Source organism: Rhododendron vialii, chromosome 7a (genome assembly GCF_030253575.1).
Source record: "Rhododendron vialii isolate Sample 1 chromosome 7a, ASM3025357v1".
NCBI classification, from domain to species: Eukaryota; Viridiplantae; Streptophyta; class Magnoliopsida; order Ericales; family Ericaceae; genus Rhododendron; species Rhododendron vialii.
In genome coordinates this window covers 12,291,321-12,313,122 of record NC_080563.1, presented here as the reverse complement: position 1 = coordinate 12,313,122, position 21,802 = coordinate 12,291,321, and the positions used below count along the sequence as shown (strand labels likewise).

The following is a 21,802-nucleotide window of genomic DNA, read 5'->3' as shown; positions in this document are numbered from 1 at the left end:
ATGGCTTCTGGCTTCACCTTCAATCCCTTGTACAAGCCCTGCTGCACCAACAGATCCTTTACCCATTGTTGCCATAATCCGAAATTCGAAGTTTCATCGAACTTCATCACATCGAACTTCGAAACAGACGAACTTGATGACATCGTTCTTCTGTGTGATCTAAAATAGCCTGTAGCTTTGATACCACTTGTTAGGATCGACACACACACGCACACGATTTACAAGTATAAACAATAAAGAATCAACACAGAGATATACGTGGTTTTCCAAAATCGGGTACGTCCACGGGAGCGAGAGCGGCTGCTGTTCTTTATTATCACAGTATGAATTAGGGTTTACAATATAGAGTATTTATATTGACTCTATTCTAACCCTAAATGGTATTTGGTTTGTATCCCAAAAATACCCCTGTACGAACCCTACCGTACTACGCCCCCCACACCCCCAATAACATATGAGCCATAGTTCTAACAATATAATCACATTCTATCATTTGGTGAAAAAAATCCCCTAACCATTCCTTATTCCGTGGTCAGTGTTTTCATTTTACTATATGTCAATATATAAAACTTTATAATAAAGATATTAATTAAGGTATATAAACAAACTCAACTTATGTGTAGTTGGGGACCGGTAAGGATACAAGAAACCGAGAACAGTCAGTATTCGGAATGAGGATGGAGAGGTGTTCTATTCTCTACAGTCAAACTCATGATACTCACCAATCCACACCAATCAGCCACAAGCACGTATTCAATTGAAAGGTTGCTACTGGAGAAATGAATACTGTCACCTAGAACACAACGAATGGTGAGCTACTCTTGCGTGTCAAGTGTCCATTAGTTTAATCCTTTTCTTGCAGATTGTCTCACAAACTCAAGTTCTTGAAATGTGGGAGCAGTGCAGGAGCGGCCTCGTTAGAACTTATATAGAGAGAGAAAGTGAAGACACAAACACAGAGAGAGAGAGAGAGAGAGGTTTGTTTATGTGTATTTTCGCATTGGAATGTCCTCTGATTGGGCTGCCATAATCCCCCATATCTCTCCTCATCGTGCCCTCCGCAGATTGTCTAAGAGCCTCTAAAAATCCATCGTTTTATTGTCTCCTATAATTAATTCGATCTCTTTTTTTTTTCAATACCCACATGCATTGATCTCTCTCTGTCTCTCTATTATACCCTCAATGGGTTCTGTTCGCTCTACTCTCATTCTTGAGCTCCCATCAATAAGCTAGAGATCTTTTACACAGCTTGTTTCTCCGCCTACTTGATTTATTATTTATATCTCGCTCAGTAAATGGCGAATGCATCTAGGTATTTTTCGCCTTCAATTCCTAGCCTGAGAAAGAGGAATAATCCTCCTTGTATTGGCATATACCAATCTGGGTTTACTTCCGCTGAAGGAATCTCCAAAAGGGTATTCTGCTGTAGCTCTAGCACAATTGAAGGAGCTGAGGCTTCCCCTTCTGGAACTCGAGTGCCTAGGTAAGTTTCCATCAATTTGATCACCTGGGTCTTGTTGAATTTAGTAATTTCTCGATCAAATGGGTACTTAATACAATTGGTTTGGGAAAAAGATTTGATTTTGTTTGTTGAAGTGGGATTATTAATGAGAATCTGTAATTTTTATTGAGTTGGTTCTCTCATTCTGGCATACTGTTTTCGTTATTAATCTCTCTTTGTTTGGCATGTCAGGTTTTATTCGTGATGATAATTTTATTAGCTTGTGCTTATCTTCTGTTGTGTTACTAACATGATATATGATTTTTAAGTCTCTTATCTAGTTTTCTCCGAAACAAAAGACTTTTGTTCTCTCGGTGGCACTTAGCCTTGAAAGGATTTATGCTCACCAATATAGAATACTTCTTCAGGGAAAGTTGAACTAGAACCTCTTCGTACCCGGATCTCAATAGATGAGGAAATAACTTTCATAACTGATAATTGGCTCTGAAAAGGGCTCAGATGGAGTTTCTGTACCTCAAAGGCTATTGAGGGCGTCAGTGGCAGCTAAACCTCTATTTCAAATGAACTCCCTGAAAAAAAAATTAGAAAAAGCAAAGCCCATGCTTAAAATTATAGCACACTACAGCCAATTTCAAACGTCTATTGTTAATGATGGCCACTTATTCGTTAGAGTTGATAATTTACAAGTAACGGTTTTCAGCAAGGGAGAGGACTACATGGCTTGGTATTTGGTATGGCCCGGAGTTTGGCAGTGAGAAAAATAATGTGCTATGTGAACAAGTGTAGCTAATATGAGTATGCTGAGATGGATGAGTAGTGTTGTTATTGAAGAGAGACTAATAAGTGCGGCTTATTAAGGATAAGATAAGGAAAGCTATTTGAAACTTAATGCTCATGTGTCACACAGACCAACTTATGCACCTGGTTGCTGATGGACTGGTTGACTTGAGTTGCGAGGAGTAGAATTCTTGTTCTTAGCTCCAGTAGTTGGGTGTTTTGGTTGTATAAGGCTCAAGATGAAAGCTTGAATGCATAAATTTGTATTATTAAGGAATTTTAGCACATACAGAAGATGACCGGATATATACGAGGCACATATGTGGGTATGTGAAACAACCCAGCCGGGAATCTGTTACTAGCCCAGGGTGCCAAAATTTTTGCACCTCATCACTTGGTCAGAGGTCCGACTGCCAAACAAGTGATCACATCAAAAGCGCCAAGTGTTTGACCATAGCGCTTTCTCTATAGATGGCACAACGAAAACCTTCTTGTTCCAAAACCAACCCACCTTTATGCTCTTTACCTCAAACACCATTCTTCAGTGAAAAAGAACGTAGATTATTTGATACTATTTCCTCCTTTGGTAATAATTGGTCATGCTATTTTCATTTCACTAGTCGTTTTGGCTGCTGTTCTTACTTCATTGGTTGAAACCTGCAGTACTAGTCCATATGGACCATAACCATTGCCTGGGAAACATTGTGCGTCATGATGATCCTTATTTGGTATCAATGTAATGAGAAGTGATTGGATAAATTATTTGATTTTGGATACATTTATCCAGGCTTATCAGCAAAGGTTGCAAACTAGTTGGATGTGGATCTGCAGTACCGAGTCTCAAGGTTTCCAACGATGATCTTGCGAATCTTGTGGATACTTCAGATGAGTGGATTTCTTCTCGCACTGGGATTCGTAATCGACATGTTCTAGCAGGTTAGTTTTTCCTTAGAGTGCTTTTCTGGCATTTATCTGCTCTTATGAACACTTTGAGGTAAATTTGCTTACTATTAGCTGAGCCTCATCTTGGAACAAGCACAGAATTGTCTCAATTGAGCTTTAGCTGGTTGGCTGATATTAATTTGTGGAGGATTCATTATTGTTGGTTATGAGTATTGAGCCAGCCACCATAGTTGATTGTTGACTGTGGGTCTTTTGAGCTGAGCCCAAGCCTCAGGAAGGATATATACTTCAGAGCCAGTTTAGTGTAAGTTAGCTCTCTAGAGATGCCTTATCCTCAAGTCCCAAATTCTCTTTCCTGGATTCAATGGGAGTTATTTGGTGGGAATTGTAGCTTCAAAACTCAACATTTTTTTCCACCCCGTGACTATCGGTTTGGCCTTCACTCAAGAAGAGAGGATCTATCTATCAGCATAATAAGAGTGAACAATCTGGTTAATATGAGTAGTTCTGAGTATCGTGAATGTCTAGACCACTTCTGATGCTCTGCAATTCATACCATTTCTGATGCTTTGCAAATCATACGCATTTGTCTTCCTCTCTGTGCTGCATGCCTGTGTGTCTCCCCAAATTATGTGAACTTTAAATGTTTAAATGGCTGTTGTCTGACTTATTGCTTTTACAGGCAATGAGAGCATGACAGCTCTGGCTGTGAAGGCAGCCCGAAAAGCTCTTCAGATGGCGGAGGTTGATCCTGATCACGTGGACCTAGTCCTGATGTGTACTTCAACTCCAGAGGATCTTTTTGGTAGTGCTCCTCAGGTATAACTATATTAGATGATTCACAAACCAATTTGCAGTGGTCCTTCACAATAATCATAATTGACAGGAGGATTAGTGTTGTTGGGGTCTAATTCTGTGGTAATAGTGCTTGTGTTTTCCAAGAAGATTTGCATGTGAGATTAGAATTTGACATTACAGGAATAGAAATATTCTGAGAGAAATATAAGAGGCCTGTAATTATTATTTTTTAAATTTGGAAAAGGTCAATCATTTCTGTTTGTCTATAATAGGATATATCCTTTGGTGTGCAATCACAAATTCACAATACAACAATTCTGTTAATATACCCACATTTGAATCTTGAGTTTGGCTTGTTTAATTAGTGAACAAGCTCGAATGAACTTATCCACTCTTGTGCAAGCTGCTCACCAGTGGCTTGGTTTGTAGAATGGCACAGCACTATTTTTTCTAATTTTAAATTACCCATAACTGATTGTACAAAACAAAATCTACAGCAATTGTACGTGTCCACAGAGTACATGTAGAAGAACATGGCTGTACATATACTTATTGTCAAACCAATAGGTGTTTAAAAATTGCTTGACAAGGACATTCAGAAAACCTTATTCTTTGACCCATTATTCAAATGCCAAGGCATGCTTTTTATTAGTTTCCACCTATCAGATAAAACTGGGTAGCCGTGTATGCATTGTAGGGCAATCACGGTGATTGCTGCTTTGACACCAAACTTAGCTATGCTTTTGCACTATAGACCTCTCACCCTGCCACCCGTGAAGGCATAGTGCGGACACTAACTTCGCTGTGTTCTATTTTTTTGTTATTATTGTAGTATAGCATTTTTGCCATGTATAAGGGCAGTCAAATTATTATTCAAAACTTAGGCAACTAAGCAGATGGTCAGAGATTGACGCCTTGCCTACTTGGGCTTCGCTAGCACTTAGTTATCTATGTCAGCCGAATTCTGTTTTAAGTATAATTTCCTGATTGTTTTGTTGATCAGTATGATGAACTCTTTTCGGAGGTTTTATGTGCTTTCTACTTATGTATTTTATCTCACATTTCAGATCCAAAAGGCGCTTGGCTGCAAAAATAATCCATTGGCTTATGATATTACGGCTGCTTGTAGTGGGTTTTTGTTGGGTCTAGTTTCAGCTGCCTGTTATATTAGGGGTAACCTTTCTTTGCTTTGCTGTATGGGTTCTAAATTATTGTGCATCATTTATCGAACTGACCGGTCTGAAATTGTGAACTGCAGGAGGTGGCTTTAGTAATGTTCTTGTGATAGGGGCTGATGCTCTTACACGTTATGTTAATTGGACTGACAGAGGGACCTGTATTCTCTTTGGGGATGCTGCTGGTGCAGTACTTGTACAGGTAATGGCCCTATTCGTTTTCTAAAATTTGCGGCTTTGTTTGTTTTGGCATACATATGTCATCCGTCAAAATGTTGTATTCATTTTCTGTCGATTGGCTGGACATAAGTGTGGGAAATTTTTTTTTTAAGTAAAACATTATCCAACATTTGGGGCAGAACTGCTTTATCTCAGAAAAATCCGAAGCTGTTTTCCAAACTGATCCTCGTGTCCGCTGCACCCTTGGGAGTTATAACTTATAGCGTGATACGGCTTCCTATGTATGCAATATCTCTGGAATATTTAGCAGCCACCGCCACCACCGATCCTTGCAGATTTATATGCAGACCACCCAATTTAGGGTTCCGCTTTATGTTACATGGAATTGGGTACGGGTGTCGGGTGCAGTTACGTAGCTTCGTGTTGGATTCATGGAATTTCCTTCCTAGCACAAGTAGACACGGGAATATATTCACATTTGTTTGGGAAAATATTTTATCTTAAGGGTTAATATCCACTATGTGTCAAAAGACCAATTCGTTCATAAGATTGGGCTTATATCATAATTAAGTGTCTTTATACATGTTGGTCACGTATACCATGCCCTTATCCTAGTTTTGAGGCCCGACACTGGTATTTAGAAGACTCCATGCAACATTGATTCTGCTTGTAGGTGACATGTTTCGTTGTTGCTTTATATCTTGGAGAGTTCGTGGAGTAGGTGGTACGTGAAAGGTCTTGGTGAATTTTAGATGGAAAGGCTGTGAGATTTGGCTTGTTCTTCTGTGGAATTAGTTCCCGAGTATTAAGGAACTTGTTGCCAGGGATCTCTGGACAGTAATGATATGTGGGTTATAATTACTCAACTGCCTGCTAATAGGGTTGAAATTGGTTATGGGCCTATGGCTTCATTTGAGTTGCGCTGTGGAACTGTAACGTGCTGTATGGACTATGGAGTCTATTAAATAATATCCGGAATTATAACTTGGTCACTTTGCAAAGAGAAGAAGTAAAAAAAAAAAAAATGTCAAACAATCTTAAATTCTTGAAGGCATATAACTCTTCAGAGCACAAAGATTGACATGCATATATCTCGTAATTCTATACGGACATAGATTTCAAGACCAGTGAGAAAGATACTAACGGAGGAGACAATTCTAGACTTACTAAATCTCTATGGAGGAGAGATGCCATATTTTGACATGTAAAGCCGATGTCCTGAAAATCGGAATAATAAATATCTGTTAAGTTGTAACACCTTTCGACCCCAAATCTCCACCTCTCTAGTCCTAGTATCTGCCACTGATAACTAATCTCTTCATTTCTTAACAAGTTTTAGCCATCACTTATCCATCTCCCGGCAAATATTATCTATTGTTACTTGCAAGTATAGTCATCTGCTTCCATCCTGCAAATTTTAGGTACCTGTGGTAAAATCCACGGTTGTAGCGGTATTGATATTATAGTTATTCTGCAGGCCTGCAACAGTGAAGAGGATGGTTTATTTGGATTTGACATGCATAGTGATGGTGACGGCCAAAAGTTTGTGTTATCATCTTCCTTAGAACCAAACTTTGCTTCAAGTGGAGTGAAGATTGAGTGGTAACTTAAACTTTGCTTCTCCCCAATGCAGGAACTTGAACGCCCCACTTCGTGAAAATGAAGTGGATCATGCTTTGGGTTCTAATGGTTCAGTGTTAGGGTTCCCGCCTGGACCTTCCTCATTTTCCTGCATTGAGATGAAAGGTAATGAGGTATTTCGCTTTGCTGTTCGATGTGTGCCGCAGTCAATAGAATCTGCCCTCGAAAAGGCTGGTCTCACTGGGTCTGACATTGATTGGTTACTACTCCACCAGGTATGACACAAAGTCTGCTAGTATAAGGATATTGGACCTGTAGGTTTTCACCCACTTGTGTAAAACTAGTTTATTGCTGGATATGACTAGCTGATTGATGGATTTCGTAACTCCTCTGTCCCGTTTCCTGCCATTATATTTCTTGGTATGGTGGTTACCACTAATACTCTCAAGGGTATTACAAATCTAGTCTATGAGAATTGAACCGCGGGAAATTACTGTTGGATTGTCAGATTGCCCAAATTTCTGAAAATTTGCCTGAGATGGTCTGTTAAATGAACTTGACAAAGATGCATCCAAATATTTCCTTTTCTGTTACTGCTGTAGGGGCTTAGGGCATGTTTTCATATAATAAAATGATTACTTTCTGCTGATTGTTTAGTTTCTTTCTTCCTGGTGATGGTAAAGAGAATACATCTGCCTCCATTTATGTACATGGTGTACGATTCCATCCCAAGTGCATTGAATTCTTGTTTTTAAATTATTTTTTTGCTACTTCCAACTTTCCGCAAGGCGTTTACTTCAATCTTCATTGATTGTCACACGAAATGTAGGTATCTGAGCATATATGCAGCTATCTTTTTTCCTCAGTCTTAGAGAAAAATGAGCATAGCACTTTCCATGTGTTTGGTAGAAGAGTACCGCAGAATGATGAAAAAAATTAGAAGAGTACTGCACCATGAATACATTCTTGTTTGTAGATGCGCCCAATGATTTCTCATGCGCACTTTAGATCTTGCTATTGTTTGTTAAAAGATTTGGTTTTATGCAGGCAAACCAGAGGATCCTCGATTCAGTTGCAACACGGCTAGAGGTCCCACCAGAACGAGTCATATCTAATTTGGCGAATTACGGTAACACAAGTGCTGCATCCATTCCATTGGCACTGGACGAAGCTGTACGAGGTGGGAAGGTGAAACCGGGCGACACCATTGCAACTGCAGGTTTCGGTGCTGGTCTTACTTGGGGATCCGCAATTGTTAGATGGGGATGAAACCCTTCCTTCTCTACTCACTACAGAAGACAAAATTAGAGTCGCTTGTATAAGCTGCAGCCGCCGTCTACCGTTTCTGAATGTCGTTCAGTTATTTACGAGGCTGTAAAACACAATCTTCTTCAGCTTTCTTTTGCTTGTTCAGGTTTTGTCACCTTTAAACTTTTCGAACCATCAATAAAGTTCATTCTTTCTCCCTGCAGTACTTGATCACACTTCATCTTTTACATTTCTTTAGCAGATGAGTATGCAGAAAAGAAGGCCAACTCTGTCCCCATAAGAGAAACACAGGGGTGCACAAAAAACCCGACAGGGGTGCACTAATACCCGGGCCGTATATCTCGAACCATCAATAATTCAGATTGTGTCCTGCACCCTTGTAGTGCATCTCTATACTAAAGGAACCCCGGTTCCAAGAAACAGGACACGTAAAAAATACTGCCCAAAATTGCATGAATCATTATTTTCAATGAATACAAGACATGTAGTGGTTTTAACACCGTCTGGGGTGAAATAAATAGGTGAATAATTGCATAACCAAAACACTTACGGCACATGTAGATTTACAAGAAGAAAGAAACACAAGACTATATAGGTTTTTTAGTGTACTGATGAAACTTCTTGAAGTCTAGATTTGATCCTCTCCAAAGTACCTTCAACTGCAATATCAAATGCATCTTTCTTACTCCTCAACCCCAACGAGCTCCCATGCTTCCTGTACATAACCCTCGGTATCAACTCGATCACTTTCTCTCTCATCCTCCTAACCTCACCCCTCGGAATCCCCATCAACGCATCCAAAATCCTCAGCCCTTTGAAGACCACATCCTCCTTCGGTATGAACACCGAAAACTCCCCGTACTGCTCCTCCGGCAAGTGCCACCTGTACTGCTTCTTCGCCGACTGCTCCTCGAAGAACACCGGTATGCACCCGGCCAGAATCCCGTCGAACGTGGACCGCCTGGTTGGCGTGTCCCCCGGGGGCTGCAAGCAGAAAGTGGCCTGCAGCATCGGCCTCATGAACCTAATGGGATCGTGTTCGCAAACCCCGTTGGAACAGTCCACAAACTCGCACAATGTCGAGTACGAACCGCCATCACCACCATTGACGCCAGTGCCGTTATCGCACTCCATCCGAATGCTCCGCCGTATGTTGGGAGAGGCGGAGACCCCACCTCCCCCGGCAAACAGCATCAGCGTGGTCCGCCTCGACCGGCGGACCCGTCCCACCCACGACTCCAGCAAAGCGGTGTTCGGCGGGTGGAACGACGTCGGGTAGGGAATGGCGACCTCCTGCCACGGGTAGGCTCTAGATTCGAACGTCAAAACGGTGACGTTGTAGAACTCGGGCAGTTCGAGGAGGGAGGTGCCCCACACGGGGGGGTCGTTTGTCAAGGGCTGGGACAGGTCCCAGGCGGGGCGGGAGGCGACGAAGAAGTGGTCGTGGCCGCGGTTGCGCTCCCAGATTCCGGGGGAATCCCGGTGCTTGAGGAATCGGAAGAGGTTGAGGCCGTGTTGGAAGCTGGAGTTGTAGTGGTTGGGGTCGTAGAGGTAGCGGAGGGAATCGAGGCCGGCGTAGTAAGGGAGGAAGACGGCGTCGGCGCGGCGGGGGTCGGGGGTGAGGCAGGGGTAGTCGAGCATGCGGCGGTGGAAGATGAGCTCGAGCATGAAGGGGTCGGTGCGGAACCAGGAGCGGGTCTGGTTGTGGGTCTTGTGGCCGAGGCCGTGGTTGGGGAGGTAGGGGCAGAAGTCGTCGGAGAGAGGGTAGTGGGAGCAGTTGGAGAGGAGGTCGAGGTTGAATTGTGGGGGGAGGTCGCGGATGTGGATCCGGCGGCCGGCGCATTCGGGATCGGTATATTGCTGGGAGTTTACGAGGGCGAAGAAGAAGATGAAGGAGAGAGTGCGGATGATGGATTTGATGGCCATTTGGGGAAGGGGGGAGAGAGAGGAAGGGGGGAGCCCAGGGAGGAGTGAGAGAGGGGAGGGGGTTGGTGGTTTGATTTGTTTCATTATTACTCCTATTACAGTGGTGGATTTTGGATTTTTCTGTGATGGGGGCAATACAATACGTGTGCTGTGTCGTACGTAGCATATGTTTGTTCGGTAGTTCTACTGAACAAACAGACAGTAGCGTTTTGTGGGGAGAGATTTGGAAAGAGAGGAGGAAAATGGGGTTGAAAAGTTCAGAGTAATTTAGGAGAGAGAGAGAGAGAGAGAGAGAGAGAGAGAGAGAGGGGTAACGGTTAAAACTTTTCTTGGGTATGGTGGTCGATGTCGGTGGGGTGAAGATCTTCTTCAGGGTCTTGATTGCCCCACCCAATGCGGCGGTGATTTGCAACTTTAGGCAGTAACGTTGCGGTTTCGTTGGTGTAGTTTAAGATCTCGTGGAATAAATATGTCCGAAAATAATTCAAGCTGAATGTCAACCACTTATTAATCGGATAGCTTTATGTTTGCCAAAAAAAATAGTTGGGCCTTGTATTTTTTCCATGAACAGAAGGCGTATTTTGATTTTTGACGAAATGGTTACCATTTTCGATGAACTTAGTTTAATTTTTCGAATTAATTAACATACAGTTCTCTTGCAATCGTTCTACACACTTATGCATTATACGTGATGAAGGTGTTGTGACTACAAAAATTATTAATAATGATATCAACTTAAAAAAATAAATTATTTGGTCACCTTTACTAGTAACTTTTAAGGATCCTTCCTCACCTTTACTAAAATGACATTATTTGACATGTGTACGCAAAAATCTTTGGCAACCATATTATGGGGAGCCATCTCTTTCTTTTTTTTTTTTCTTTTTTTAGGTAGCCATTCATTGTTTAGAGTAGGCAAAAACATAATTTATTAGGATCAAGATCCTCTCCGGTCCCTATAAATAAACTTTAAGGCTGTATTTACAAATATTTTATCGAGGAATGAGAAAGAGATTTCGAAATTTTGACATTCTTATTATATTAGGCTAGAGTTTGAATGGTAGTATGATTCCTTATCTCTCAATCAAGAGTAAGTATTTTCGTGAATAGAGAAGGAATCCGATCTATCCACTATCTCATGGTAATATGAGATTAAGAGTTCTTAAGAATTAGAATGTGACAGGAGTGTACGTAATTCCCATGTTTCGTTACGTATATTCTGGCCGCGTCGTTTCAGTGAAGGAACCGGGGAAGGATCATGTTCCCATTTATTACTACAAGGAGAAAGCTTGGCACGGCCTTACAGTGATCTAAATAAATACCCGCTAAAACCAGTAGGCTCATTGATATCACCTCACTTTCTGGGTAATAAACAGGTTACCCTCAGAAGCAGAGCACCTAAAATGGGCCAATAACCTCTCTGGCCACGTACCCATACCTGATTGCACACACTTCTTCTTTTCGACCAAGCAGAAAATACAGATAATATATATAAGAAAACAGTACAAAAACACACACACACGGACTAGCTTGACAGAGGGCATGTGCCAAAATCTCTTGGATACAAAAATGTACTCCGGCGGGCTTCGGAATCGGATTTTTTCATTATGAAAATTATGCATTTTTTTTTTAGGTAAAAAATTATGCATTTTTTTTTTAGCTGATTCAAAAATACCTTAGAGTATCCACAGTGGAATAATCAAAAGTTATCACATCATCTTTTGGTTATCCATTTAAAGGGTTGCTAAAGTTAACGATGTAGATGTTCATAATAGTACAATCAAAATTGAATAACCAAAACTTGTCACATCGCTTTTTCAACTTATAAAAATCTAGAAATTGTGACGTAGAAAACAATTTTTTTAAAATGGTTTTCAAACTAATAAAAATCGGTTATTAGAAAAAGGGAAAATCGTTTTTTGAAAATTTTTGATTTAAAAAAAAAAAGAATTTTTGGGAAAAAGTTAAAAAAATTGTTTTGAAATAAACTATTTTGCATAAAAATAAAAACTGTTTTTAAAAGTATTCTCTTAGAAATATGTTGAAAATGGAAGAGAGATAAAGTTTTTGTGTAATGATAGTGTACTTGATTGAGGAAATGTGGAGATAACTAAATTTGATTATTGGCAAAAAGTTATTAGTTTTGATTATCCAAGGACCAAAATTTGATGAGTTGCTAAAAGGTTGTTAAGTTTGGTTATTCCAATGTGAACTCTTTTTTAAGCAAAAGTTGCTAAGCTTAGTAAACTTTTGATTTTGATTACACTGTGGATGCTCTTACATGCTCTGTCTTGTCAAATTTGTAAGTTTCTAAGAGCATCCGCAATGGGAATAATCAAAATCGATAACCAAAATGTGTCACGTCAGCATTTGATTATCCATTTAGTTCATAATCAAACCTAACAAACTTGATCTCTACATTGGTTATTTTTGTATCCCTATAAGAAAAACCCCCCACAATACGCAATGCATCTATGTCCAATTGCAAACGAGTTCCAATCACGCACCCGACCACACCAATTTATTCGTCTCGATGAAACGATTCTAATGTGAGGTGTTTTTTAATTTTTTAGTTTTGAATTTGGTTATTGGGTTTGGTTATTGAGTTTTGGTTATTGGTAAAAGTTGTTAAGTTTGATTATTCAAAGGTCAAAATTTGATGAGTTGCTAAGAGGTTGCTAAGTTTGGTTATTACAATGTGAGCACTTTTTTGAGCAAACATTGCTAACTTTAGCAACCTTTTAGTTTTGATTATTACATTGTGGATGCTCTAATGATATCTCTATAACCAATGATGCTAATTCTGTTAGTTAGAGCCCTCGCGCTTTAGTAGGTAGGCCAAGGGTTCGACTCTTTAACCTACGTGAAAGGTTTAGTCTCGAATTGATTTCTTATATACAAATTAATTACTTAGTAGTAGAATATAAAATTTATTAACTAATTTCTAAAAATATAATGAATTAAATTTAGTCCCCTCAATACTCAAGTAAATTTCTCTTTTTGTAATTCTTGTCTGATTTTTTGGGAGTAAAGAAATTGTTGTCTAATTCTTTCTTATTAACATCCTAAGTCGAACGTATGTGAGTACATCGACACGCACCAATATAGATGCATAAAAATCAACCATAAAGTTTAATAAATTGTACTCTCTATGAAAGGAAAGAGTAAAAATGGAAATAGCCATTAATAATACTTAAACATGTCATTACTAGGATTGCATCCTGAGCGAGGCCTGGAATAGTACATGAAAAGAAAAGGAACAATGACGGCTAAAGACATGTTTTGATAATTAATACCCGTCAATGACATTTTCAGCATTAACAAATGTTCTTAACTTGTTCTTGACGGATATTAATTGTCAAAACACGTCCTGAACCGTCATTTTCCCAAAAAGACAAATGTAAAACTGTTCATAAAACAACATTAGACGGTCCACTGGGAGAATTACGATTCCTGTTACATTAATGGGCTCGATATGGGCCACATAAGCCTCACAGCTGCCTGCTGTGTCTTGGGCTTCACTCACAAGTGTAAAACTGTTCATAAAACAACATTAGACGGTCCACTGGGAGAATTACGATTCCTGTTACATTAATGGGCTCGATATGGGCCACATAAGCCTCACAGCTGCCTGCTGTGTCTTGGGCTTCACTCACAAGACTCCGCCTTTATAACTGACTTCCCGTTTAAAACCTTCCATTTCCCCCCCCCCCGCCCCCCCCCCTCGCTCTCTCTCTCTCTCTCTCTCTCTCTCGTCTAACGAAGAGACCCATCAAGAAACCCAAGAACCAACCCGTCCCGCTGTCCCAGAATCACAAATCTTCCCAAGATGTTGAAAGCAGTGTGTAAGTATATCATGAACACAAGCACTAGTTTTATTTGCGTTTTTAACAGGCGTAGCGGCATAATTCAACCTAACTGCTTTCATCTTTTGTTTCGCAGCTCTCTTCGGCCGCAAGAAGACCATCCGCCCGTTCAAGAACTTCTACGCCGAGTGGATCGTGACCCTCAGGACCACCCTCCTCCCCGTCCTCCGCCAATCCATGTCCTCCAACTCCCCACACCACCTCCTCCCCACCCACGTCGACACCGTCCACACCCACTTCCAGTCCTACTACGCCGCCCTCGACCTCGCCGCATCCTCCCACAACGACGTCGCCCAGCTCCTCTACCCCGACCACCGCAACCCCCTCGAGTCACCCTTCCTCTGGCTCGGCGACCTCCACCCCTACCTCTTCACCAACCTCCTCCGCTCCTTCCTCAACGACAACGACGATTTTGACCTCAAAGAAAGCGGAGAGAGATTGGATCTTGGTTTGTCTGGGAGGGATTGGAACGTGGTGACGGCGTGGGGGAGTCCGTCCACGGGGTTAACGAGCCGGGTCGAGCAGATTGAGTGCGGGTTGAGGCTGATGGTGCCCGCAATCTCGGCCCGGTTTCGGGACGCGCAGAAGGGGTTTGTGGAGAGGGTTGGGGCGGAGTGGGGGAGGAGCGAGAGGGAGGAGGGGGCCAAGGGTGGGATCGAGGAGGCCTTGGAGGCGGAGATGGATGAGATGACGGGGGTTTTCTTGGACGCCAACAGGTTGAGGAGGAGCGTCCTGTCGGATATCATGGGTGCCACCAGTGTTTACCAGGCCGCTCTGTTCCTTGAAGGGTTGGCTCAGTTCGTCGTGGGGCTTCGGGATCACGAGTTGTTAGGGCAGTTCGAGCGGTGCAAAATGGTTATCAACTCGTGAATTCAACTGGGTTTCGGATTTTCTTGCGTATTTTGTGTATCAAGATCATTATTTTAGGCTCATTTATTTTTCTTTTGAAATCATTTTATTGGCAGGCAGGGTGTTGTTGCCTTGTTCATCGCGGTCCATTTGTATTGTTTTAGAGTATTTTGTCAGTTTTTAGTAGATGCAGGAATTTCTATTTTCGTTGTTGTAATAGGTACCGGTATGTGTCAAGGAACGATGAAATAGAGTTCCTTCTGTTTGTGCTCTCAATCAGGATACATATACATAACTATGAACATATAATTTAGTTTTCGATTCAAGCACCCGTCTAGATGAGAAGCTATATGACTAATGGGCATGGTTGTGCTAATGTTTTGGAAATTCCACAAGTGTCTTGAAGAGTAGATGGTCTTCCTTTAGGACTTTAATTAGTTGCTCTGTCAAAAAGCGGTTTAAGAAATCAAATAAACCTGTCAAAATATATAAGTTACCCTATGATAACTATTACAGTTAGAAACAGGTTGGAAAGTATTTGGTAAAAGCCAAATTGATCTTTCATTCAAGAAAGGTCATACATATGAAAGATGAGATGTGTAAACTACAGTTAAAGCACTACTAGGCCTTTCGTTCTTTTCGTCTTGTTGAGCGTAGAAATTAATGATTACGTTTAAGTGAATACTGAAAGATATCAGAACGAAGTAGAGATGCAAGCGTAGCTCTTTAGGATAGTATAGGGTGGGTTTGCCAGCCATATATCCTACACCAGTGCATAAAATGTCACTGAAAACTTGGTTCTACCGATCTCAGGGAATGACTTCTTGGCTTCTGATCAGTTCCGCCTTGAAACACGCAAGACAAATGATGCTACAAAGTCAACCTAGTTTGAGTATAAAGACTCCTCTGATAACGATGGAGTTCTTTAGCAAATAGGTTACGTCCAATGCAATCTGCGCTCCCTTGATCCGTTCTACCGGCAACTGCAACCTCCAGCATTGTTGATTCATTGGGATCGTTGGAGATTCCAAGTTTAGCAAGGAATGAAACTGTTGTACCCTTGTCCAATCCCTCGCTTTCAGTCCAAATGTGACCCCCCATTAGATTTATAAACCTGATTCCATCGTTTCAAAAATGTCACGAAAACTGAGTCAGACAATCTAATTGAATTTAAGACATCATGATGACTGCGATCAGTCATTCTGATGCATATCCTATGACGGAATTACTAATCTAGACTCGAGTATATACCGTTCGCAAATGGCGAGCCCAAGACCAGCCCCATTATTATTTCGGTTTGATCCACTTTGAGACTGAGCAAATTTAGTAAAATAGAGAGCAATATCTTGTGGGAGAATATCGCAACCAGAATCCTTAACCTGCAAAAGAAACTACCTAGTGAAGAGTTCTAATTCCCCACCAGTAACAGCTAAAAGATATGGAGTCGACAGAGTAAAGCCCGATAATGGAGTTTTTTTTTTTTTTTTTGAAAAGAGTCATTCATTCAACACAAGCCCATCGCGCAAACAGATTCCAGAACAAATATAGGAAAGAACCAAAGTAACCTAAACGTCGATCTCAAGCACCTACTGCCGAAGCAGGCCTCGCGATAATGCCGGTACATAAGAGCCAATCTCGGTTTAGATAACAGAGGATCTAAAGATATTCACAGCTCAAACCCTAAACAAATAAGCATCGCTGAAATCTGAAGGCAAAACAACAAATCAACTAAAATTTAACAGGTCTCATGGACAAACCACACGGGGCACCGGCCTGAACAAGATGAGCATTGAACACCACCAGACCACGGCGACCGAAGACCAGTCATCTTCCAGCCGAAACTGCTGCGCAGCCCAAAAGAAACACCACCGGATCACCACCAACCCCAACAACACCACCGAAACCCACCAGCCCTAAAACAGACAACCAAAGACACAAAGACCACCAACATCGGACCATTCCTCAATAGGCGCCGAGTTATTTGCCCACCACCATCACCGACTAGATCTGGAACACCCAGACTGGTACAGAAACCGGATGGGGAGACCCGCCAGTAGAAAACACAGAAAATAGAAAAAAAAACTCACATCCCGGAACACATCTCCCTTATTCAGCCGCATCGACGTCCACCGCATAATGGAGTTCAAGATGCAGGAAATATGAAATTCGGTTTTACTTTTGTAGTGTCTTCCTTTCTGTAGTTCATTGCCAAACTTCATACCACATTAAACAAGTCCAAAGGTCAGCCTTGCAATCTCCAATCAAAATGCTTGAGTTTGCACAATAAATGGTTGCACTTCAAGGAAGGCCAATTTATATTGCCATATCATCCCTTGAAAAGATACTTGAAATTTAGCCAGTGAAAGAGGAGAGAACTCAACCTGCACTCTTAAGAAGAAGTAGCCATCACTTGACACAGAATAAAACTCAGGAGCTCGCCAGTCTCTCAAAGACTCTTGTTTTGCAATCGAAGCCACAACTGAGACATAACCCTTCTTTATGAACTTCACAGCATTACCCACGATATTTATGATTGTTTGTATCACTCGTTTCTCATCACCCATAGCATATACAGGTAAATCTGGGGCCAAAATAAGTGTCAAGGATAACTTCTTTACAGATGCAATAGGCTTTATCAAATTGATGGCCTATAAAAACAAAACAAAAGCCAACAATATTTAGCAGTGTCATAGATATTCAGGTTAACCTGTCAGTTCTTGCTAAATGACACATAATTGCAAAGTAACTAGGGGAAGTCAAGTACCTGTCTGAAAACTTCATGAAGATTGAACACCCCAGCATCTAATTTTAGGCTACCATCTTCAAGCCTAGAAAGATCTAACACATCGTTAATAAGGGTTGCAAGCAGGTTGCTACTCTTGAGTATAGTCTCTATCATAACCCTTTGATCTGGAGTTAGTTCTGTTTCCAAAAGAAGTGAAGATAAGGAGATGATTGCATGCATGGGTATCCTCATTTCATGGTTCATGACAGCGAGGAAATCATTGTGAGCATGGATAGCCAGCTCTGCTTCTTGTTGAGCCAAATCTAGAGCAACATTCTGCTCCATGAGCTGATCGCGGGCCCTTATAGACTCTTCTAAAATTGCAGCATGAGAAAGAGCAACGGCTACCTGTATATATGAATACAGTATATTGAGCACGAGAAAAACTATGTAGTCATGATGTTCCCGTGTCCATGCAAGGTAACCAAAGAAGTTTTATAACCCAACAGTGACTGGAAAAAATTACTGTCTACAGGAATAAAAACCTGATATATTGAAGTGAATAAATCTAGTCCAACAACCAATTAACAAGACTTTGTGCTTGTATGACAAAAACTATTTCTAGTTCATCCACAGGGTGAATTCCAGTTTCCAGTTAACTTTCTCTAAGGTAGTAACAAATGCACAAGAACTGAGGGTGAAACAGTAAGTAACTGCAGACATACGTGTAATCTATGGTTTATGAAGGAATAGAGCAACTTCAACAAATAAAACTCAACATTGAGCAGGCAGAGAATAAAGGAAACGCAAAATAGGGTCTAAGAACAAATAAAGGATGATGCACTGTTCATTTCCCGCCTAATCATCCATAGAAAAGGCAATGGGAGGAATAGGATAATTTGAACAACTTGGTCTATGCATTTGTGGATTCTGTGTGAGTTTGTTCTTGAGGGATGTTGACTGTCCAAGACCTCGAGGATTGTGATTGTTTTAGAGAGAGAGAGGGAGCGGGGAAAGTAGAGGAAGAGAGGGAAGATGCATGCACTTGTCTGTCGGGTGAAGGAAAGTGGACCATACCTCCAAATTGGGTATTTCTCTGTGCTTTGGGTACACCAAGTACACATTTTTTAACAGCAAGTCTCGAAATGTGTGTTTACATCTTGTTATTTGAGGCCGATGATCGGATTCTCTGTTACTTATGTTCTAAAAGTATATTTCGCAAGTTGGAAATAAATGGAAGTTTGATGTATTGGATAGGGTATTATTGTGTTGTTGGCTTAATTCTGTTTTATCTGTTTCGTTCCGATATTGTTCCTTATTCACATTTCATTAGCCCTTGGCACATTTCCCTTTGGTATCCGTGGATTATTTGTATAGTGATGGATATGTTACCTGATGTGTACGTTTTCAATCTTGGAAGACCTATCCATATTCTACTTAGGGATTGTGTAACGCATCCTATAATATTATAGATTCCATTTCTTAATTGTGTCAGTTTCGAAAGTGATCCAACAACAATGGACTTACATTGCCTTTTTATTCCTCTCGCCTACCGGCCGGAGCCTTTTCACAACAATAACAGGATTCATGTAGTCCTCAATCATTGGTTGTATAGACGGGGGAGGATTGGAGACAGACCTAACCTTTGGCAATATGTACAAAGTGACTGCTCTTGGAATACCACTAAAACAGTGGCCCCTATACTCGTTTTGCTGCAAAATCATACCCCTAAAATCAAAGCCAAATGGGATCAGAGAGGGCAGGCCTAGAGACCTAATTCAATTTATGTGCACATTACTAGGGGTGGGCACGGGCCGGGGCGGGTTTACACCAAACTCGTCAACCAACCCGACTACATCGGGTTTGCTCAATTTTCTATCAGCAAATTAGACATAGAATTGGTCAAGCTGATTTTTTACAAAGATCCTTAAAATGGTATTTTAAACAAATAGAGCGATTCCGATTATTTGTATGGAATCCGGAAATGGATCTCACAGAACACGGTGTACATTTGCTGTACAACAAATAGTGTACCCCAATAGTTCTATTGTTTTGGTATTTGGCGGATATAGGAGTATTACCTAACTGGACCAAGTGGGTTTTCCCAAATGAAAATTATGAAATGATTCAACCCCCATTGATGAATTTTTTTTTTATTTTTTGTCTTTTAGTAGATGAAATTATATAAAACTTATATATAAAGAGCATGCCTCAAATAATAAAATTTTAAATAACATTACCTTCCAAAAGATACAAAAAAAAGAAGTTCCATCATCAAATTGAGATTGTATAAATCGAATTACTTCTAAAAATTAGAAATTTAAAGATAGCTAGTGTTTACAAAATCAACCTTTTGAGGTTAGAAATTTTATTTTATTTATTCTCTCATAAATTCGAGTTTTCATTGTGTATACAATCTTCTTTCTTATTCTTTCTTTGAAGAATTTACTTTTTTTCGTAAAAAGCCAAAAAAGCAATCAAGATACTACCGTATTTTTTAATCTTAAATTTTTGGTGAAATGTACATTAATAATGGAGCAATGTAAAATCAATCAAGCAAGGAAATGATATGATATGATACTTAACCATTTTGAGATAAACATAATTACGGTTGCAAACCTTGCTTGAAATATAAAATAGATGAGAAAATTGTAGTAACATAAAATATTCTTTTATTTTCTTTGTGAAATTTAGAAAGTAAAAAAGCAAGTGAATATGTATGTCCTAGAGTTAGCCCTCCAAATAATATGCAGAAGTAATTCCTTTTCTTTTTCCTTCGGTTTTCCACACAAAATCTTATTTGTTCAATTAATTTTTACCTTTTCTACTTGTTCCTTTTTTCATTTTCCTTTCCTTCTTGAATGTTAACCATTTGCGTTCCTTGATCGAACAATAAATAATCAATCAAAACCAATTCTCTCATAAATTCAAATTTTCATTCCGTATATATTCTACTTCCCCCCCCCCCCCCCCCCCTAACTCTCAAGAATTACCTTCTAATGGTATACCAAACAGTAACTGAAACAATTAAAGCTATGCCTTAATCTTGAATTTTGTAAGGGGGGGGGGGGGGGGGGGGAGGGGAAGAGAAACGAAGAGAATATTTTTGGCAAATAAATTAGCATCCAAGTGCAACTGTTGTATATCCAGAGAGTTCTCAAAGGTGTTTACCAGAGCCGGTCCTGGGGTAAGCCCAACAAGACCTCGGGCTTGGGCAACCCTCCACCATGGGGCAAAAAAAAAAGGAAGGGAAAATGACGGCCAAAGACATGTTTTGATAATTAATAACCGTCAATAACATTTTCAGTATTAACACATATTCTCAGCATGTCCTTGGCGGGTATTAATTATCAAAACACGTCATGAGCCGTCATTTTCCCCCCAAAAAATGTAAAACCCAATTTAACCTTGATTTTATTTATTTTTCCTTTTATGTTCTTTTATTTCCTACTAAATGAATAGTAAGTGAGTAACCAAACTTGGGGTCGGACTTGGGCAATCTAAATATTGGGGCAGACACTGGTGTTTACCAAAAAAAACGAAAAAGAGAGTTCTCAAAGGCCAGTGGACTTGTGATATGATCTACGTTTGGCCCATGAAGATTCCTTTGATCTCTCTATGGGCCTGGCCTGGAACTTGGGCTACTAGCAAGTCATCCTAGAATATCAGGAAAATGACCGTCAATGACGTGTTTTGATAATTAATACCTGCCAAGGACATTTTCAACATTAACAAATGTTCTTAGCTTGTCCTTAGAGGGTATTAATTATCAAAATACGTCCTGGGCCGTCATTTTTCCTAGATATCAGATCCTACCGATCTTTTTGGCCCATGAATCTCTGCTTGTTGCCTCGCAGAGCTTAACAACTTTGCACAGTTTGGGATCACGAATTTGTTGAGAGAGAGAGAGAGAGAGAGAGAGAGAGAGCAATTTACCGTTTGGTTTGATAGATGTCAGTAAAATTACTGATATTTGGTTTTCTTTCTCTGAAAATCCAACATATAAACATTACATTTTCATTTTAATATAAACATAACATTGGACTCTGTTAATCTGCTGGAATGATTCGAGTAATTTTTTTCTTCAAAAATTCAAGTTGTGCTTCCATTATTTTTCCCCCCGTTCTATAAATCCCCCGATGAAATATACTGGAAATAGAGGCTCAGAAATACGACATAGGAATTCGAGACTCGTTATCAATTGCTGAATTATTGTAAGAAAGTGATAGATAACGCAAACAAATAGCCAAATACCCATCATAATCACTGCTAATTGGGAAAAGTCATGTCG

General features: G+C 40.3%; 4 protein-coding genes across 5 annotated transcripts; 2 read left to right on the top strand and 2 right to left on the bottom strand.

Annotated features, from left to right (window-relative positions):
- Window positions 1-639: 639 nt before the first annotated feature.
- On the top strand, window positions 640-8,347 carry LOC131332337 (beta-ketoacyl-[acyl-carrier-protein] synthase III A, chloroplastic-like). Of its 2 annotated transcripts, XM_058366508.1 has the most exons (9): window positions 674-810; window positions 902-1,483; window positions 3,027-3,175; window positions 3,825-3,961; window positions 5,008-5,113; window positions 5,199-5,317; window positions 6,773-6,837; window positions 6,929-7,151; window positions 7,924-8,347. In XM_058366508.1, the coding sequence occupies exons 2-9, from the start codon at window positions 1,296-1,298 to the stop codon at window positions 8,143-8,145; spliced, it is 1,209 nt and encodes a 402-aa protein (XP_058222491.1). In that variant the 5' UTR covers window positions 674-810; window positions 902-1,295; the 3' UTR covers window positions 8,146-8,347. The 2 variants fall into 2 exon arrangements, with proteins under 2 accessions (XP_058222490.1, XP_058222491.1); XM_058366507.1 differs by having other exon boundaries at window positions 640-1,483.
- A 234-nt stretch (window positions 8,348-8,581) lies between these two features.
- LOC131332336 (probable xyloglucan galactosyltransferase GT19) lies at window positions 8,582-10,334 on the bottom strand. The gene has a single exon (XM_058366506.1). It carries the CDS (start codon window positions 10,153-10,155, stop codon window positions 8,746-8,748), a length of 1,410 nt encoding a protein of 469 aa, XP_058222489.1. The 5' UTR covers window positions 10,156-10,334; the 3' UTR covers window positions 8,582-8,745.
- A 3,453-nt stretch (window positions 10,335-13,787) lies between these two features.
- Window positions 13,788-15,266, top strand: LOC131332307 (protein INAPERTURATE POLLEN1). The gene is made up of 2 exons (XM_058366456.1): window positions 13,788-13,916; window positions 14,014-15,266. The coding sequence occupies exons 1-2, from the start codon at window positions 13,901-13,903 to the stop codon at window positions 14,805-14,807; spliced, it is 810 nt and encodes a 269-aa protein (XP_058222439.1). The 5' UTR covers window positions 13,788-13,900; the 3' UTR covers window positions 14,808-15,266.
- A 125-nt stretch (window positions 15,267-15,391) lies between these two features.
- LOC131332661 (ethylene response sensor 1-like) lies at window positions 15,392-19,115 on the bottom strand. Its single transcript, XM_058366959.1, has 5 exons — window positions 19,039-19,115; window positions 17,551-18,007; window positions 17,168-17,434; window positions 16,038-16,165; window positions 15,392-15,900 (listed from the first exon to the last, which is right to left on the bottom strand). The coding sequence occupies exons 1-5, from the start codon at window positions 19,113-19,115 to the stop codon at window positions 15,657-15,659; spliced, it is 1,173 nt and encodes a 390-aa protein (XP_058222942.1). The 3' UTR covers window positions 15,392-15,656.
- Between the last annotated feature and the right edge of the window lie 2,687 nt (window positions 19,116-21,802).

What these genes read in the sequence shown, in the direction of transcription:
- LOC131332661 (XM_058366959.1), bottom strand. Translation starts at nt 19,115, where the DNA reads ATGATTGAGGACTACATGAATCCTGTTATTGTTGTGAAAAGGCTCCGG. An exon ending in GAGAGGAATAAAAAGGCAAT is followed by an intron (nt 18,008 to 19,038) that starts GTAAGTCCATTG and finishes TGTTGGGTTATA; the next exon opens with AAACTTCTTTGGTTACCTTG. An exon ending in GGGCTCGCCATTTGCGAACG is followed by an intron (nt 15,901 to 16,037) that starts GTATATACTCGA and finishes CGATGGAATCAG; the next exon opens with GTTTATAAATCTAATGGGGG.
- LOC131332336 (XM_058366506.1), bottom strand. Translation starts at nt 10,155, where the DNA reads ATGAAACAAATCAAACCACCAACCCCCTCCCCTCTCTCACTCCTCCCT.
- LOC131332337 (XM_058366507.1), top strand. Translation starts at nt 1,296, where the DNA reads ATGGCGAATGCATCTAGGTATTTTTCGCCTTCAATTCCTAGCCTGAGA. An exon ending in CTGGTGCAGTACTTGTACAG is followed by an intron (nt 5,318 to 6,772) that starts GTAATGGCCCTA and finishes GTTATTCTGCAG; the next exon opens with GCCTGCAACAGTGAAGAGGA. An exon ending in ATTGGTTACTACTCCACCAG is followed by an intron (nt 7,152 to 7,923) that starts GTATGACACAAA and finishes GGTTTTATGCAG; the next exon opens with GCAAACCAGAGGATCCTCGA.